Source organism: Pagrus pagrus (assembly GCF_965226575.1).
Source record: "Pagrus pagrus genome assembly, chromosome: 1".
NCBI lineage: Eukaryota > Metazoa > Chordata > Actinopteri > Spariformes > Sparidae > Pagrus > Pagrus pagrus.
Genome location: NC_140185.1, coordinates 12,828,915 through 12,849,628, shown reverse-complemented (window position 1 = coordinate 12,849,628; position 20,714 = coordinate 12,828,915). Strand labels below are relative to the sequence as shown.

General features: G+C 39.3%; 2 protein-coding genes across 13 annotated transcripts in view; both read right to left on the bottom strand.

The window, feature by feature from the left end:
• Positions 1-1,915: 1,915 nt before the first annotated feature.
• snx1b (sorting nexin 1b) lies at positions 1,916-12,719 on the bottom strand. The gene is made up of 15 exons (XM_084363423.1): positions 12,599-12,719; positions 11,909-12,059; positions 10,365-10,498; positions 10,189-10,255; positions 9,910-9,953; positions 9,643-9,784; positions 9,477-9,555; positions 8,024-8,099; positions 7,332-7,445; positions 6,807-6,900; positions 6,482-6,687; positions 5,616-5,759; positions 4,961-5,041; positions 3,275-3,346; positions 1,916-3,138 (listed from the first exon to the last, which is right to left on the bottom strand). The coding sequence occupies exons 1-15, from the start codon at positions 12,716-12,718 to the stop codon at positions 3,088-3,090; spliced, it is 1,575 nt and encodes a 524-aa protein (XP_084219549.1). The 5' UTR covers position 12,719; the 3' UTR covers positions 1,916-3,087.
• Positions 12,720-17,181: 4,462 nt separating this feature from the next.
• neo1a (neogenin 1a) overlaps positions 17,182-20,714 on the bottom strand; it is a 174,181-nt gene continuing 170,648 nt past the window's right edge. For 8 of the 12 annotated variants that reach the window (XM_084352135.1, XM_084352136.1, XM_084352138.1 and 5 more), the window contains 3 exons: positions 20,400-20,687; positions 20,055-20,191; positions 17,182-19,493 (listed from right to left, as the gene is read on the bottom strand). In XM_084352135.1, coding sequence (XP_084208261.1) covers positions 19,341-19,493; positions 20,055-20,191; positions 20,400-20,687 — 578 coding nt within the window. In that variant the 3' untranslated portion in view covers positions 17,182-19,340. The other 4 variants (XM_084352141.1, XM_084352144.1, XM_084352137.1 and 1 more) reach the window with 4 other exon arrangements.

Sequence of the window (20,714 nt, the reverse complement as noted above, 5' to 3'; positions counted from 1 at the left end):
GTTTAACTTGTTAGAAAAAATCTCTAGTCACATCTGGATGTGAGTCTGCATCTGAGAAACCAGATTTAATGTGTGTCAGCCCTTTAACCACAATGTTGTGTTCAAGGACCCCCAAACCTTTTTTAAAGGGGCACTATATAGTTTAAGAGTACTAACATAAGTCAGAATTTTAATATTTACAACATTAATGAGGTACTAAAACAAATTCAGGAATATGTTTTTTCATTATTGAATAAACAAGCTGTTCTCAGATGAAAATAAGGTCCCAGAACACTGTTTGAAGTTAAGGGGTGGCAGGGTCCGCCTCATATAAACAAAGTAAAACAGTATGAAATTGTGTTGTCCTTTTAAGGTCAGTTTGTTTATTCAGTCCTGAAAACGAAGAGAGTTTGTTCAGAGGTATATAAAAAAAATAGTCAATGAAGATCTTTGTCTTCTGATTAAAACAATAACACCTAAAACACTTGTGATTTTGATCTACTGTTTAATGAATGTTACTTAAATATATGATTTTTAACTGGTGTCAGGCTCCAGAAGTCATCTGTTGAAATGAAGCTAAGTCTGTTTAGGTTTAGGTGACCCCAGCAGTGAAATATGATTAAATCTAAAGAATTTTAATCTTCTCTATCAGTGATTACTTTTTACACACCATCATCCCTCCCAAATCATACATATGTCTATTTCTTTTTCTGGAGTTTGAATTGTTGATAAGAGGTCTAACAGGAAGTCAAACATATTGGGGAAATTAGGCCACTGAGAACCAAACACAAGGGTTAACTTTGACACTTATATAATAATGGCCCACTGGGGTCTAAAGTTATTACCAATTATGTTACTACAGATACAGTTTAGAAAAAGCCAGATTGTAAATGTAGTTTTTCCATACTGACATACACTGACCATTGATGGATTTCTGCAACGGACCCCAAAACCAGAGACTTAGTTTGCTGAAACTATAAAGTTTATTAACTTTATGTCTGTTAACTGATTAGTCGATCAATAGAAAAACAGTCTGGAGATATTTTGATAAGCAATTATTAGTTTAAGTTACTTTTCAAACAAACAAAATGACTTATTTGTTGGACAAAGAGCAGTAAGCAATGTTGATGGGCATTATTTTAAAGAAAAAATAATTGTTTCTGACATTTAACAATAATCGAGAAAACAACTGTCAAATTTATAATGAAAATAAATGTTAGTTGCAGCCTTAAGCATTTACTTAAACATCTCGTTGAAAAGTCGATGAACTTGGTGAAAAGAAGGGATCTCTGGATCACATTTTAGCTACAACAGTTCAAGATTGAACTTCAAAATTATTCACTTTGGAAACAACCGCAGACAAAATGATCTCAAATTTAAGGTCACTTAGTAGCTGTTCTGGTGCTTTTGGTCATATCACATGAAAACCATCAGCAGATAAAGTCATGGAAATGTAAGATGTCCAAATAAATCATTTTCGAATTTGAGATACAGAGTTCATTTAATTTAAAAAAGGGGGATTGTGAGGGAATAAATCTCAGTTCATTTTCAAGCTGGTCCAGAGCTGAATTCATTTTTGAATCTCCTCGATTGCTTGTCCTTTACCAGCATCTTAGGATGTGTTGACCAATGTTTGACCTCTACTGCTGCATATAAAAGGGTTTGGTATGTGAATCTACTGTCAAAAGTTATGGGGAGCAGTTGAAGAAATGCATGAGGAAAAATATAGAAGTTCAGGTGCAATTTTCAACCAGTGGCATCAGTTTATAGTCATGGCTAACCTACAAAATGTTACTGAACAGGACAATAAATGGGCTTTTTACATTTTCTATCCCAGAGGCATATTGTTTTATACCTCATCCGTGAAATGAACTGAAAATGGAAATCCAATCAAACACAAAACAAGGCAAACTAACAAAAACCATGAAAACAGAGCCCAAAGCTTAACCAATCATATTTATTTTGTACATCTACCTGTAAAGCATTTCCAGGAAAATGTGTGTGCTAATGCAAAGTGGTTACAAAAATAAAGCACATTCTTACGTAAATATGACATGACAGTAAAACTACAATTACAAACGCTGAATAAGAAAATAAGGACCGTATCACTTGAATGTCTGTGCCTTTCAGTCATTGTTAAACCAATTTATCAAAAAGAAATGTATATTCACTAATAAAATCAGACAGTAGTGGTATGATTCAATTCAAGTATTGTAGTATTGGACATACATGTTGATAGTCATTTACATGGGCAGTTAATAATCTCTGCAGCACTTCCAAATGAGATCCTTTGGGCCTCAAACAAGAAATCTAAGTACTTAAAACTGTTGTGGAAGAAATGGATTAATAGAATAAAAATGTCTCTAGCAAATACATCATCATAGAAAATACCAACAAAGCAGTGATTGCATTTTCTCAGCCTGCACTCACTGTAACCTCACATATCTGTTCTCATCTTGTAACAACTCTGACAAGCAGGTAACCTTGTCAAATCTGAGTTTTAATATGACTTCTATGATTTAATATTTATTGTGATACACTGTAACAATGTGCTAATACTTCGGATAAATGACCTCAGTCATCAATAGTGGTTTTTCATTAAAAAAAAACAACAGCTTTTTCAACTGTACAATGCATTTTAGTGCTTCATAACATTATCTGACATGCATCCATCAACATAAGCTGTTAGAGACTGGAATGACTTACACATTCTTCTAATGTAAACTATAGACAATGTTATTCTAGGGCAGTACCTCAGTGTTAACACTTTAATATACTGGTTAAAGCAAGTAACATATATCCAACTGACAGACAGTGGGCTTTACAAATACTACGGCCAGGTTCATCTCTGCTGGATTCCTGCTTTATACCATCTTTTAGTCAAGAACATAAACAAGAAATTATGCCAGAGAAATGTTGTGTATATGCGGCAGCTTAATATATCAAAGAACTGTACAAGATTAAGAGAATACACTGTGGTTAAAAAGACAAAAGAAAAAAATGGATGGAAGTTTCTTGTGTGTTTCAAAATTGTCCTCTCAGTTCCTGGTCAAGAGGTAAAGTGTTCAAAAAAAGGCAGTTGGGGTCTTTAAGAAGTCTCCCTCTTCATTAAGCTATTGCCTTTGCCTCAGGCAGGAACGCCTCCCAAAACTTTATAAGCTGGAATACAAATCAAGTTAAAGTACGTTGTTATAGTGCAATATCTTTAAACATTTCAATAAGTACTAAGGAACACTTTGTTAATAAAGTCAAGCATGCATGTTGAATGTAATACTTGAAATAGTTAGATGATTACCCGTTGTTGAGAGTGCAGCATTGCCTCCAAATATTTGATTATCTGGCTCTTGAAGTCCTTGGCTTTTTCTTTCTGAAAAGACAAAAGTGTTGTCACGTCTCAAGCTCTTTACAAGGAAGGAAAAGCAGCTGGAGGGATTTCTGGCAGACCTTCATCTATTTCCAAGGTACACTGAGAAGAGGAACAACTTAACTGTGGTACCAGTATGTTTCGGCTTGTGGCCTTCATCAGGGTCATCATAAAACACATTTAAAGGAGACATATTATGCTAATTTCAAGGTTCATAATTGTATCAAATACATTTATATGCTGTAATGCTCAAACAAATGTATCAGTTCTCTTATACTGTCCAATGCAGCAGCACTGTATTTGCCCTCTGTCTAAAAACACTATTTTAGCTCCTGTCTCTTTAAACCCCCTATCCTGAATAACCAGTCTCATCCGATTGGTCAGCTCACACATGCTCGAGCCAGCATCACTCACTGTGTCTCCGGTCAGCTCTGTCATGTTTTCAGCTTCCAATTAGCTTCACTTCTTCCGTTGACATAGGCATAAATTATACAAACTTGTGACATGTCAACGTAGTGTGATGTCAAGAAGTCACAAAATTAAAAGTGAGACTACTGACGAGGCGTTTAAGGCACTTCAGGAGCAGTGTTTTCTGTGGGAGAGAGGAGCTCCTGTTCACATGGACTTTGGGCCTCTTAACTTCTAAAGACCTATATTATACACTGACAGAAAGGGAATAAAAGGAAAAAGCATAATAGGTCTTCTTTAAAAAGAAAATTTAAATAGGAAGAGTTGTAGGGAGGCAAATGGTGTGATACCACAGACTAGAAAAAGAAGAAGAATTTTCTTGATATAAATGAAACCAAAAAGACAGCTGGCACCGTTTTCAAACTGGCACGACATCCAGCGTTTGAGTGTTTGGTATTTTCCTGACTTTGAAATTTCGCTTTTCCTGTCTGTGTGGTATTTTGGTGCCCAGCTTAGCACGCATGGTGCACAGGTTAGAGGAGAGGTGCAAACAAGTGGGAGGTTCATTCAAATAAGACGGCGCAGAACAAGTTTTGGTATTTTGGTAGAAAATCGGTCTAGACTGTTCTGAGAATAGATGTCTCTGAACCACGTCTGTTACTGCCGTTTATACATTTCTGCAGCCATCTGAAGGCAGCAGGACAGATATGTTGATAATCTGTCGTCAGTGGCCATTACACACAGATGTCTATTGTGTTTACTGTCATCTACTCAAGTGCAAATGACACCAGGCTGCTATAAAATAACCCTATACAACCCTACAAAGACCATACAGGTCCGTTATAACTCTGTATTCTGCTATTCTCCTCATACAAGAGATATTTGATAACAGACTCATTAAACCTGTGAGCTAACGTTTCGACATATAGCATTTCTTTAGTTATTCTTAAAGAGTTACTCTCATGAAGACATGAAGTAAAGCCTTATGTCACACCGTTGCTACAATTTATTAAAAGCTCTTCCTATAACCATGTGCTAAAGGTCTGGCTCAGTTGTCTGTTGAGCTTTAATTTGGATGTTGGGCCAAGTCTCATTCATCAATGTTTTAAATGCTCTTTAAAATGTCTTTTAGTCACATTAAATTCAGTTTCTACTGAAACATGAGCACTTTTGACACTTTATACTTATACTATAAATACATACACATACCTCAAACCGGAGAACCTCTTTACGTACAGTCATTCCAATCCTGTCGAAATCTCTCTCGTACTGAGTCACCCGTGACTCCCACTGAGGACACACATAAGGAGGAAAAAATAAATTAAGAGGATGACCCCTAACAGTCTTCTAAACAGTGATCAAAAACACATCAGCTGCTGCTTAAGGGATTACAGACACCTGTTACACAGGATGTCCTTATGTTTGACAGACGTGGCTCTGACGTGTCTATGCTGACATAGTTAGAAGCAGGCGAGTTAAATCACAAAAGAAACGGGACACACTTTTATTGAAATACTACACTGATGGTACTAGCCAAAGTACTACAACAGCTACATCGGTGCACTGTTGTTGGAGCTGATACTTGATCTTTCTAGATTCTAGATTGTCTGTCCCAAAAATATTTAATTTAGCAACACAAGAAACACAAAAAAGTAGCAAATCATCACACTTGAGAAGATGTATTAGACGTAGACGTATTATTTGATGAGCAGTCAATCATTTTGTTCTGATAAATAACAACTACACATTGGAAGAACAAGCATTCTCTTCTATTGAAGAGTGGGCTTCAGTCAGCTAAAGTCAGCTACATAACTCAGGTAACGACCTCTGAGCTGTGTGGTCAGTGTGTGTGTGTGTGTGTTACCTCAGTGATGTCTTCTTTGGCCTGCTGCAGTTTGTCAGGCTTGTTGGCCCACAGCAGCTTGGCCTCAGCCTCTCTCTTCTTCTGGAGTGTACTCTGAGCCTCTTGCCATCGCTGCCACGCCCGCATGCGCTGGTCAAAACAGCCCTGTGGACATCCACGTAGATTGACAGTAGTAACACAACACCTGATCAGTCTATGTACCAAACAGAGAACAGGTAGCACTGACGCTTTTTGGCAATGATCATTTAACTTGCACTTTGTCCCTCACTTCACTACACTTCAGTACAGGTGCTTCATCTTTGACAACATTTTGTGCTCTATACATAAAATTCAATTTAAGTGATGTAGCTTAACAAGATAACGGTGGCTTAAACTACCCAAGAGATGTTTTGTTTCTTTATTTTAGTCCTGGTATGAGGAACAACTCCAGCTTTACTTTCCCAGGGCTCGTTGCTTCTGAAGAATCTTTACTTCTTTTTACCGTATACAAAGCTGCAAACATTAGCTGATTAATCCTTTAGTTGATGGAAAGTTTGCAAACTATTTTGCTAATTGATCATTTTTCAAGCAAAAATGTCAAACATTTTCTGGTTCCAGCTTCTTTAATGTAAGAGTTTTCTGCCATCTGTTGTCATTTATGATAGTAAATGAGGAGTCTTTAGGTTTTGGACTGTTGGTTGGACAGAGGAAGCAATCTGAAGATTTCACTTTGGGAAATTGTGAGAAGAATTTTCAAGTTGTTGACATTTTAGAGAAAAACAAGTAATCAATTTAATGTGAAAATAATCAGCAGCTTAATCACTAACAAAAGTAATCGTTAGTTACAGCCCTACTGTATATCTACCATTACGCAGCTGCTAGCATACCCGCATAGCGCCAAGCAGGCGGATGTAGTCGGCCAGCATCTCCTCAAAGATGAAGAAGTCACTGGCTGCCTGCTCCTGATGCAGCTGTTCCATCTTGTCCTCCACCTCTGCCAGCTGGGACAGGGCCCGGGACAGGGCTGTGTTGTCCTCAGAGTTACCCAACATGGCCATACTTTTGGCGAATACTGCTGTGTTCCCACACAGCTCTGGTTTTAGAGGAGGAAACAAAAAACATACTCAGTGTACTTGCTTCACCCTAAAAGAACAATTTGACATAAAAAACTGGGTGGACAAAGACAAGTGAGGAAAGTCAGATGTAGCTCACCCTTCCTGTGATTGACCAGGGAGTCAACCACGGCATGAAGCTTCCTCAGCTGCTGCTCCTCGTTCTCCACCTCCTGGAACTTGTCCTCAAACCACTGAGACACGCAGCAAAAACAGAACAGTAATTTAGTAAATTACTAAACCAAACAACCTCATCATATCTAGAATACAAGGCCTGTTCTTCCTCTTTCAGTACCACAATACATAATAATAACCCATATAATTAGTTTGTTTTCAGTTTAAACTATAAAAAGTATATTGCATTTGAGTTGAAACAATCACATAATTCAGTAAAGATATAAAGTTGTCAACCTATACAAATTATTATAAATAACTGTATTTATATATATACTCAAAATGTACAGATTAAAAAATAAATCAGGATATACCAAAATAATTTCCTCACAAATGGTCTTGTGCCTCCACTGAACTCTCAGGTTTTATCCAACCATTGATTTTTCCATGACAGAATTAAAAAATGTATTTTTATATATACAGGCCACATGTGCAACAGTGGTCTCCTTACAGTGTCAGACTCATTCATCTTGATGGTCATCTTGTTGACAGCATCTGATGCCTTATTGATCATTTTGAGGAAGCCGGCTCCACTCAGTGCCTGCGTGCTCACTGCTCTGGGTAGCTGAAAACACACACATGGTTCAAAAGATAGCTCTTGTGTTATTTTGGCAATATGTCATTCTCAAGAAGAGAATGAAGAATCTAACATTTGCTACTCAAAACCAAATTAAGCATTCTTTCTCAAGGTACGTGACAAAATTAAAAATGGTGATCAAGTCATTCTCCACTTTTTTGCCACAAGAAAATATTTTTATATCTTCAACTGGCAATAGACAAGTTTTTTGCTTGAACATATCACTCTGAAATAAGTGCCGATTGCACAGTGTAATGCCTACAGAATAATGAGGCCAACTGTGCTTTTATTGATTCCCTATAAACTTCAAAGCGAAATTTCACGGAAACGAAGGCTGACTGGTGTTCCGGTCAGACTGGCAGCCTGGCACCATTTCTGTCCGCTTTCATGTCTCCATTATAGACAACATGAATGAATAGACTCGTGTTTTTCCTGTGTTGTTGGTAACTGTTACTCTGAGTAAAATAGAAACGATCCAGTTGTCTGTGACACAGCAGCACCATAAATAATACCACCTGGACGCTCTAGGGGAGAAATGTTGTCTGTTTCCACTGTAGAATACTCACATCTTCTCTCTCCAAGAACTCACGGACGTCAGGATCTTGTAGCAACAATGGGTGAGCCACTACTCTCTGAAGATACCTACAAAAAACACAGTGGCAGCAAGATGAAGAGAGTAAGAAGTAAACATGCACATGGACATGGGGAGAAATATATTGACAAAGACCTTGGAAGGACTATAAACGCAAAATGGCCTGGTAAGTGCGATTTTTTATTTTATTTTCCATCTGTTCTTAGTTTTGTTTATAATCAAGATGACTAATTTCTGGTTATTATTGTTCTACTTCGTTCTCTCCAGATGTTTGGAGGGTCAGTGTGGACATTGTGGTGGATTATAAGTATCTGGGAGTCCACATTGATAATAAACTGGACTGGGTTAAGAACACAAATGCCCTCTACAGGAAGGGACAGAGTCGTCTCTATTTTCTGAGACGATTGAGGTCATTCAACATCTGCCGGACTATGCTCAGGATGTTTTATGAGTCTGTGGTGGCCAGTGCTATACTCTATGCTGTTGTGTGCTGGGGCAGCAGGCTGAGTGTAGTGGATGCAAAAAGGTTGAACAGACTGATCTGCAAGGCCAGTGACGTTGTGGGAGTGGAGCTGGACTCTGACGGTGGTGTCAGAGAGGAGGATGCTGTCCAAGTTACATGTCATCTTGGACAATGGCTCTCATCCACTCCATGACGTGGTGGTCAGCCACAGGAGTACATTCAGCACTAGACTGATCCCACCAAGATGCACCACAGAGCACCACAGGAAATCATTCCTGCGTGTGGCTATCAAACTGTTTAATTCCTCGCTCTGACTGTGGCATTATTGCTCTGTCTACATGTACATTTCTTGTAATTTTGTTTTTGTTGATATTGATATTATTATTATTATTATTACTATCACTATTATTATTATTTCTGCATATTCTGACCTTTGATAGGAGCAGCTGTAACACAAACAATTTCCCCTTGAGGATAATGAAGTATTTCTGATTCTGATGAGCACCACTGCCAATGAATAATTGTGATAACTGTTCAGAAATAGCCAATCTCTCACTGATAGTTTTGTTTCCTTATGTTGGTAATATAGCGGCATCAGCATTAAATTTAGACGGTTCCAAAACCAATACAAAAAACATGTATTTATTTATTTGTATAGCTTTTATTTGATTTGCCTTTTTTATCGCTTTTATTACTTTTACTTGTAGTTATTTATATTGTGTTTTGCATTTTGCCTTCTTGTTTTAACTTCTCCTAAATCTGGGCTTCCTTCTGTTTGACTGTTCAGTATTTATGCTACAATACTGTCTTCCTGAATGTCCTGATTTTGCTTCGTCTGTCAAAGTACTTTATAAACTCTATTTACAGAAATAAAAACAATTAAAAACAGGCCCAGTATAACTAATACTATTACTATGATCTCATTACTAATGACTAATGATTACTAAGGTGTACTGATGCTTGCCTCTCCAGAGCTGCTCTTCTTCTCTCCACAAACTCAACTGATGATGGGTCGTCCATTCCCACCTTCACTTTGGTCATTCCTGTTGATGCAAATGACAGTCACAGAAGGCAAACAAAAACTCAGACTTAAAATCCTACACTTGAAAAAGAAAGACCTGGGCACCTACCTACAACACTTTTCTCAGGTGGTGGTGGAATGATGCAGCCGTGGAGCGACTGCTTGACTGACAGCTTCTCATAGAGACCCAGGAAGTCACTATAACGCCTCCTCACGGTGAAGGCTTTACTCCTGAACATGGACAAGGACGTCTGAAAATGGAGACAGGGACACTAATGAGGCACTAACAATAGTGAAGATTTAGACATATTAGCAGTTTTAGGAGCCAAGTAAAAGTACATCAAATACATGTATCAACGCAAGCTTTAATACAGACCCTGGTGGAAACTTTGTAGGCCACATATGCATTCATGCCATCTCCTAGGAGGACAGAAACAAAAACAAAAAATTTGAATTAATAAGGTTTTAGTCTGAAATTAATGTGTTAGTGCACTTAAAGAATTTAGGTTGCTAAAATGAGCTACAACCACAAAACTTAACTGTCCAAAGTTATAATTATCTAGCCATTTTCAAAACAAAAACTTGGAATGAACAGGAAATTACAGAACTGTGTCATAGTTTTAACATACACATAGTATGAAAAAAAGAGACTGACCAACTTTCTCAGGGTTGGTGACGGCAACATCCACATCAAAACTATCCTTGGCCTCTTCCTCCTCCAACTGCAAATACAAAGAAGCACACACCTCTGAATATTTGATTATTCCAAAAGCATGCCACGCGTGCAATTAATTGAGTTCCTTGGAAACTCAGCTCAGGCGTGGCCTGTACCTGCTCCAAGGAGGTGGGCTGCAAGGCTGCAGGGCCCTGAGTGAACGAGGAGGCAGGACGGGGGCCAGAGGAGGTGGAAAGCTCCTTCCTATCAGAGCTGCCGGGCTTGTCTGGGCTCGGCTCCACATTCGCCTCTGGGGAAAGAGAAGATTTTTGATTAATGTATGCCCCTCTCAATCCAAAGAGAAAAAGAAAAACATATGACAAATGCCAGACAGGATCACTCACCATGTCACTAAACAGCACCACACCCGATTTATCCACAACACTAACTGGTGCTTTAGTAATTATTACTTCACTGCAGAATAGCTACAGTTTACACGACTAATGCACTTTGATAATATCAGAACTTTATGATTGATAAATGACGCGTATTACACTTTTTCAAATAACTCGCTACAGATTTCAGCTTTTCTCGGTTTGATATTATTAGAACAGATATATCCTTTGGAGAGCTGACAAAAGCTAGGGTCTGGGAAATTTAGCTTTTTTCAGTATTTACTAATGTTTTATTAACTAAACAACCAACAATTATTACTGGTTAAATTGATGAGAAAAGTAGTCTGTTGTTGCAGCATCACTAGTCCAAGCTAGAATGACATCCACTCTTTAGTGTTTGGGACGCCCAGTGGTGGAAGAAGTACTCAGATCTTTTACTTAAGAAGTAGCAGTACCACAGTGTAAAAAATACCCTTATATGTAAAAGTTTTGCATTCACAATCTTTCTTAAGTAAAAGCACAAAAGTATTAGCCCCAAAATATACTTAAAATACCAAAAGTGAAAGTACCTTACATGCAGAATGGTCCATTTCAGAATGATTGTGTATCACATCATATTACAATGACTTACTTTTTTTTTATATCAATCACCTCGATATGCAAAGCAACTTAAAGGGTAACTCCACCATTTTTGACACATTAAAGGGTGTTTACAGGTCTTACTGCATATGTGGAAAAAAGTAGTATAAAGCCTTTCGTGGCTCCAGAGGCAGCTGCATGTGATCTAATAAATTGCCTCCAGCGATGTCATACAATGGCTAAGTTGCATTGTGGGTAATGCAGGTGCCAGGTTTTGATAAGCAGTCCACTGGTCTATCATGGCACGCCTATAACACTGTGAGACTCATGATGGAAATTTTACTCGCAAAGGATCAAAATCAATACAGCAGACCCAGAGATATCACCCTTATTATTCCACTCATTCTCCTCCCTTATGAAAACCTGTAATACTGTCTCCCAAAATGTAGTGGAGCATATACATAAAGTAGACACTAAAATACACATTCTCATTTCAAGTACAAGTACCTCAGAATTGTACAGTACTTGAGGAAATATACTTAGCTACATTCCAGCACTAATTACGCCTCATGACTAGTAAACTGAAGTGTGGAATCAGTGGAATGGGCTTTTAAGATTTGCACGCATACATACCAGCATGACCAAGCTAAAATGAAGCATCTCACAAGACTTCTTTTCTGTACATTAAAATTAAGACTTGTTCAGATCAAATGAAGAGAAATAGTAAATATAACACATCTCCTGACCAGCAAACAGGTCGTTGTCATCGTCAGAGTGAACTCCGTTGGATTTGGCAGGAGTGCTGCTGGCCTCCTCCTCCTCACTGAACAGATCTGGAGGTTCTTCATTGGCACGATCCGGCTGAGAAACTCCTCGACTCACAGCCACAGGGTTACTCTGCAGACAGGAAGCACACAACACTTGGCTTAATACACCAACACAAGGGATGACAGCAGAGTGAGCTTTCTTGTCTCACGACCGTTATAACGTTGCTACAAACACAGATAAGCAACAAGAGGGCGGCTGGGCGGTCTGTGAGGTCGACACGAGCTAAGCTAAACTTAAATTCATCACAATAAACACAAATACAGGCGGTTCAATCAGAGATCGACAGAGAAGCATCTTTAAATGATCACTAAAGCACTAGAGCAGGCCGACACAACCAATCGCAATGTGAAGTTTTTGGATATACGAGTCAAAACTGCTTTTTTTGAGCGCTGCAAACTAACTTCGGCTAAGTTTATGAATCAATTTCGTCGCTTTTATATAAAACCCGGCAACATTTTTCGCCTGTCCGTCAGTGGCTCCCAGTTATTTTGGATGCCATGAATGCAGGTCAGACGAGATAAAGAGGCAGACTTACTGGCTCGTTCATTTCGTGTAGATAAACCCGACACAAACAGGACACAATTCATGACAATTAGCTGTGAACATACGTTACTGACGAAGATATCCTCTCCCTCGTCACTGTCTCCGTCTGCCATGTCAGACAGTCCGGCTCCGGGCTCCTCTGTTGCAGGGAAAGGAGGGGGATTCCGATCTGAGCTGGCCGCCATTATTCCGTGTTGTGAGAGGGACTGACGTAGGCGGAAGTAGACGGAGCGAGGAAAGTGAAAGCTAACGGCGGCAGCGACACCTGCTGGTGACCGAGCGACGGTACCGATTGACTTATACATAACTTTACAGGCAGTTAGAAGCATAGACATATGGTTAGAAGACTTATTAAGACCTTTGAATAGGTCTTAATACGTGACTCGAGGCAACCTTTCAGGAAACATTCCTGCCTTGGTGAAGCTTTTAATGTTGAATTTCTGATAAGAAAAAAGTGAGGCTACAGCTTTTGAATTTCTTCTTAATTGTCTCATATTGTAAGGTGTTTGCGTTATTTTGTCTACCTCAGATGCCCTCCAAAGAACCAAATGTTCTCACACCGAGCTCATTTAGGGGTCGAACTAATCCTGTTGAGGATCTGGTTTCCTCACGCACCAAATTCTCACCGTATACAAATCGCAAATAATCGTATTACTTACATCAGGTATAAAACAAGAAGATATATTGCATGTGTCAGTAGGATATGACACTTTTTTTTTGCAGGTCCTCCTTTTAAAAGAAGCATGAGAAGCACTTCTCTGTAGTGTATTAACTGAGGGATCTTCTCTATGTAAGCCACAGGGTACATTCACAAAGATGTATAAAGCCACATTATATGATAACCTATACTGTATATGATGGAACACATTCCTTGGTTACTTGACAATATACATAACACATTTCTAAAGTACAGAAACTGCTCCACTTACTGGCCGACTGAATTAATACCCCAGTAGACAACAGAGAAACTGAGGCTCAGCAGCTGAAGGGTGGCTGGGTTTTAGGGAGCTAATCCAGGTGGTGTGGTGGAGTATATGGTGGTGTACTGTTTGCTCTGAACAGAGACATCTGCACTCCATCTGAACACACACTAAACTTGGGTTAAAGCATGTTTGCTTGTGCATACATCTTGTGGCATTGCCTATAAATGTCATTATCATCTGTCATTTGTTCTGTAATAAAAGATATTTAACCTTATCAGCAACCTCAAGATTATTATCAGACAATTTGAAAGACAAAGAAAAGTCATAAAATATTTTAATCCTGGTTCAATCATGTAAAACACTGTTTGTAAAGTGCTGTATAAATAAAGTATAATATAATAATAATAAAGTACAATTTATTATTATTATTGCACTCATTATTGCACATCCTAGCTACAGGCTTGATGAGTAATAATATATTTAGTGAAAGGGGCAGTATGTAGTTTTGGAGAAGAAATCCAACCTCTGATTTTAATGTTTACAATATTAATTAGTTAATAATACAAAGTCAGAAATATTTCATTTTCCCATAACTGAGTAAAACAGTATGAAACCGTGTTGTCCTTTAAGGTCAGTTTGTTTATTCAGTTTATTCACTAAAATGCAGAATGTTTATTTAATTTGTTGAGGCATAAAAAAATATATCTGTCAATGAAGATCTTTCTCTTCTGACGAAAATCTCTTCCCTACTACATAATGCACTTTTAAGCATATTCTGAGGTACTTGTACCTGATAGAAGTATTTCTACTTTATACTTATCCACCATTACATTTGACAGATATTGCTCTATTCTCAAAGCTGGATTGATGACCTGACAAAGTTGTCAACTACCCCCAGGGGCTCCTGCATGTTTGGGACTCAGGTTCACTGTCTGATTGAATTAGGAAATGGTAATCGTATGAGGCTAATTGCAATTTTGACTGGGAATGTGGTTTCCTGGTTCTCGAACATGGAGTCATCACCCTCGTCTCAGGTTTGTTCAGAAATTCAAATGAAATGGAAATTCACTCTTATCCGGCTGGAGATATGCTCCACTAAAGCAGCTTAATGTGTTAATCTGGCCATACTGTTTGTTCTCTCCACTATTTGACCACTTTGTAAAAGCTTCTTCACAAAGAAGCTTCTGCTGCACACAGCAGATTAAACTGACAAACACTTCATACAATACTCAAAACCTGAGCTACAAGTTTAAATTCTGCTTCCATATTATTACACCAGTAATGTGATGTGATGCTCACAGAGGCCATATGTCTGCATTATGAATTTTACTTTTAGTACTTGAAGTAAATTGTCCTGATAATCTTGGCAGTATTTTTACATTGTGGGGTGTTATTTTAGTAAAGGATCTGACCAGCTGCCTCTTCCACCTGTGCCAGCTGTTGAGCCCAAAAAGAGTTATCTGCAACAGCGATGTAAAAATGGTGGTCAGACTGTGCAAGCTGTAGATGAAGCCTTATATAAACTCTATGGATACTTTTCCAAGTGTACTGAGGTGAAGCCATGTCACAATCATATACTTTTCCAGTTCTTGACATGGAGCTTGTGGTGATTTTGACACAGTAACACACTGATGTTTAGGTTGTGTGTGTTGTTGGTGTCTTTTTTCCTCTTGAGTTTTTTCAAACAACAGGATGCTTAATGTATCCAGATAGTCAAAGATATTGTTTTTCAAATGGTCTTAATATATACCGACACGTAGCTTTTCATCATTTCCATAAACCTTTGTTTACTGAAACTCATTTGTGTCTGTCAGTGTTTTTGAATGTCAGCGATTATGACATCAGGCCGCAGCCTCATCAACAGAACTTGGTATTTACACCAACTGGCAGCCAAATGCCGAATGTGTCAGCTCCATCAGCCGCTCAGGCAGAGAGACAGTTTATCCGGTTTCACGTGATGACTACGATGAGAAAATATCAGCAAGAAATCTGATCAATTACTTCTTATCTTGTACTTGAGGTTATTTAGTCAATGTGAGAGTAGTCTAAATATAGGGCAGGAATGAGGTGTGAAATACATATGAAATGGTCTTACTAATTTGTGTCTGTGCAGTTAATAGTTCAAACTCTCCATCTAAAATAAACCTTATGTGATGCTTTCTTTCTTGAACTGATTGAGGCTGAAAAACACAGCTTTGTTTTCACATTCATGTCAACTGTTTTAAACCTCAAGACCTGCAATCCTTGACTTTAGGACCTGACTAACGATTCTTTTCATTACAAAATACTGGGCATATTTTCCTCCGTTAGTCAACTGTTTTGTTTGATCTATAAAACTTGATAAAATAGTGAACAATTGGGAAGTTGAAAGGTTTAAAACGCTTGTTTTATCTGACCAACCCCTAATGACGTTCAGTTTAATGTCAGATGAGTAAGAAGAAAACTAGTAAATATTCATGTGTTAGAAACTGTCACAAATGATCATTTTCCTTAGAAACTGCTGAAATGATAAATCTCTTATGAAAACACATTTCTGTTGAGTCACTATTCTCCTGCTGACTCACCCTGCACTCACAGGGCTTTCAATACAGTAGGGTAACTGTGAAACTGTGCATGCTGTAGATTTTGGATTGTTTCACTGATAACAACCTAATTCTGTACACTTCACTGATCAATGGACGACATGTTAAACAGACTGTTCACTCCAAAATCCAAAAATACATCGTTTTCCTCTTACCTGTAGTTCTATTTACACATCTACATTGTTTTGGTGTGAGTGGCAGACTTTTGGAGATATCAGCTGTAGAGATGTCTGCCTTCTCTCAAATATAATGACGCTAGAAAAAATACATTTGAGACGACCTCATCAGTAATGTCTCTTTCCAGAAATCATGACCAAGTTACTCGAGATATTCCACAGACCTGGTTTCAAGCGGTTTCATGTTGGAACTATTTTGTTTCTACTAGCGGTGGGACGAATACATAACTCCTGCACTTCGCCTTTTTTGGGGTGTTTTGTTTTTTTCAGTTAGACAGATATCGTGATGCATCAATACATGATTGTCTTGCAGTGTATCAATTATCACACAATAGCTGTATCTTGATAATACTGTTATTGTGGGCAACGTATCGTGAACCGTATCGTGATTTACTCCCACCCCTACTTTCTACCAAACTACACCCACCAAACATTTCACTGCGCAGAATGAAGCGTGCATCTACTCATCTCTCATGGACAAGGGGCTCATGAACGTGACAGCTCAGCATGTAAATTACTGGCGTCTTCCTCGGCTGAGCTGTAACATTAGCTAGCATAGTTAGCTTAGATAGCTAGCCCCTCGTCCATGGGCATTTGCAGTGATGTGGATGGAGGGTGTGGTTTGGTGTAAAGAATATAGTTCCTACATGAAACTACTCACAACAAGGACTGTGGATTATCTTGAGTAACTAGGTCATGATTTCGGGATAGAGACATTGCTGTTGAGGTCAAATGTCTGTTCTTGGTGCTTTGAGCACCTCAAACCAAGAGCCATCTAGGTCCAATATATTAAAGAGAAGGCAGACATCTCTACGCATGAAATCTCCAAAACTCAGCAACTAACACCAAAATCATTTAGAAGGATAAACAGCACTGCAGGTAAGAATAAATTGATGTATTTTGGGTGAAGTGTCCGTTTAACACCTGAAGAGCTCTGATCATGTGTGATGAAAAGAAGACGAGCAGAAACATTTACTTTGTTAGTATTCATAATAGTTTGTATACACAATGTATAGGAGCACCAATAAAAAAACATCTTTTTTTCCAAACCTTTTTTCAACATTTTTTAAAAAGCCACAGATTTTGTTTTTTTTTCCTACAGAAAGCAAAGAAAGCTCTGTACATGAACAAGCAACAACAGAATTCCTCATCATGAGCTGCGGAGTGAAACAACTCGGCCACTCAAATTCATAACATCTCTGAAGCAAAAAAAATAAACATAAAAAACAAGACCAGCTGCCTGCTGCTTACCTAGGACACTACGTTACACAAACAGCTTTTGATATTTAAAACACAAGATATGTAAGAAATGTACTTTTCAAAAATTGTGAAAAAGTGCAATACAGGTTCAACTGTTTACAACTCAATAGATTATTTCCCAAATGGAGTTCGGTCCTTTTTCTCCCCCCTTTGTTTTCAATCATTTTTTACCCCGAAACTTGTTCCTTGTTGTATCCATAGTTAAAATCTCTTACAGTTATATTGACATTCATGACGATGTACATTTATGAGAAACATGGTATTCACAAAAGTAGAGCAAATTACTATGATTGCGAATGACAAATTCTTTGGGTAAGAGGGTAATGAAAAACTAGTTTCTTAGATGAACTTTTTTTTTTTTTTCCTTTTTACATCGGATTTGTGTACAGAACAAGCTTCTTTTTTTTTTTTCTTCTTCATACAAAAACTACCATGTAAAAAAAAATCTGGGAGTCCCATTCAAAAGGCCAACATCTTTGCATCATAGAAGATTTGTAAAAGAACCAGGGCATCTGATGAAGAACAGCAGGAAAATACAGCAAACACACTCCGCTGTGGGAAAAATGCACACGTGGTTCAGCAGTACAGACGTCTGAAACCAAATATTGGTTTTTTGGAAACGTTACACACACATTCGACCGAACTTCTCGTATAAAAGATAACTCGTCTGTTGCAGGTGATTGATTGATTGATTGACTGGGTGCCATGTGAGTTTTTTTTCTTCCTTTTTTTTTTTTTGTTTTTAGGAGGGGTGGGGGTCAGCGCCCTGAGTCCTTGGTACCCCTGACCTGTGAGGAGATACTGTCAAGTCCCACAGAACTACACAGAAACTGCCATGGCAGTGAGTGACAGCACAACATCTGTGGAGAGTCGAGTCCTCTCGACCGCCTGACATACAAACACGTTGGTAAGGCTTTTAAAACGGAGCTCCCACAACAAACAAAAGACTGAGAAAGAAGACGTTTTAATGTACAAAGCGGGCAACACAATGCCAGAGAAGAATGTACTGTAGAAACACATCAGGCTTCTCTCCCCTCTTGATATGAAAACTGAGCTTCAGGACTCCCACTTTCATCCAAATAATAATAAATGAAATACGGGAAACATCAAAAGAATGAGGCAGTTTAAAAAAAAACACAACATATGTACATGTTTATAAGGATATGTGTGTAAAAAAATAATACAATAACATAGAAAATAATAAAAAGTCATGGCACAATATATGACACAAAGGGGTAAAAACAAAGAAATGTTTATGAATAATGTAGGCTTGTAAAGGAGGGGGCTGATATCCAATGTTCACTTCACTGAAACGGCCCAATAGATATACAAAATGCACAAAGAAACACTAATCAAACAAACACTGTGTGTAGACTGCGCCGCATGAGCACCAACATCAAAACCAGCATATTTTTGGACTTTCTCCTTTTTGACTTGACACTGAATCAACCGTTGTCTCATCCCGAACACAAAAAAAACCTACCGCACGTATTTTTGCTGAGGAAAAAAATTCACAATCTTCCGGTTGAAAGCGACCAATGTTTTAAAAGTTCATTGTCTCTGAGAATGGTTCTTCATAAAAAGATGAAGTGTGTCACTTTTTCTTCCCTCTCATGGCGATCTCCTTCCTGAGACTGAGCAAGGTAAGCCGAAAAAAGTTCCTAAGTTTCAGTCTGGAGTTTTGTTTTTTTGTCTGCAGGGGGACGAGAGAGTTTTCTTGGGCACATGAAGCCATTTTGTGTCCAGCAGCCTCTGGCTCCCAAGGTTTATGTTTGGGTGTGTTTGTTTGAACTTTAGAGAGTGTGTGTGTTTTTGCGGATGACAGAGAAAGTGTGTCTGTGTGTGTGAAGGTGTGTGTGTGCATGCTCATGGCGCTGTGGTGATGGCGTTCAGGTCCTTCATGAGGCCCTCGAGGTGGGCCATCTCCTCGGTCAGCTCGTCGGGCTCGTAGCTCTGAGGGAGAGGAACAGGGTTACTGCGAGGGGCGGGGGAGGGGCAGGGGGGGAGGGAGGCAAGCACCTGGAGGGGGGGAGGGAGGGAAGGAGAAGAGAGGAGAGGAGAGGAAAGGAGAGGAGGAGAGGGTCAGTCAGGGAATCTCTCACAGAGGACAGGGGGAGTCGTATGGGTGGGGTGAGGCGAGCTGGGGGGATGGGTCAATGGGACTGAAGCGACGTAAATGAAGCAAAAGCAAAACATCCAGAACCAAAGAGATGCCAACAGATGGTCAACAGCCAATCAAGGATTAGGACACGGAGAAAAGATTTAATGGTAAAAATTAAAATCATTCCAGTGATGTTAAGATCATTTGTTAAATGAGTTGATCAAAAGGCAGCCGCCACAAATAAATGGTGAGATTTGAAATTGGAAAGAATAAAAAGAGAGAAAGAACAAACAGAAAATGTGGTTAAAACCAATTCAATTTAAAGTGTATAATCCAGTGCCCAAAGAAAATCTGACATGGATTTGGAAGGAGTGTGTGATCAGTATAATTCTTTAAGATAAAAATAGTACATGTTCACCACCATCAGGCCTAAACAGACTGCAGTCCTACAGGCAGCCAGTGTGGGGCGCTATACTCACGCTGTCTACATCTTCCAACATCTTGCTGGTCTCTGGCACATCGGGGGCGTTGGGCACAGTGACTATCATCGGTGTTCGTGTCCTTCCTAGTGTTCCGATAGAGGCTGTTTTAACGACATGAGGGTGAGTGGGAGGCCCTGAATGCGACACACAAACCCACAAATTAACAGTCAGTGAACGCAACAAATGGCATTGCATTGAACCAGGCTATGTAATGAATGATTATCACATAATGCATCATCAATCTATTTCATTAGAGATCCCTGGTCTTTGCCCGGCCACAGTCCGAACAACTTGGATGACAGTTGACAGTCTTGTGTGTGTGTTTCATGTGTGTGTGCTCACCGGTCTGAGCCAGCAGGGGAGTGCTGGGCAGGGCAGGCGACTCGTATGATGGATGACTGGTGGCTGGGATCGCAGGTACGGCGAAGCTCTTGAGCGGGTGGGCGTGGGCATGCGGGTGAGCCGGGCGGTGAGGGGGCAGGTTGCTGGAGTAGCTGGGCTCCTCCTCTGTGGTGGTGGAGCCGTGGTAGCTGCCCTCGGGGTCGGCCATAATCTCCGAGGGGCAGGAGGCCTGGGAGGAGGCGGTGGCTGGAGGGAGAGGCTCCGAGCTGGGCGTGTTCCTCACTGACTCTGGAGACGGAGCAGAGGTGATGAGCA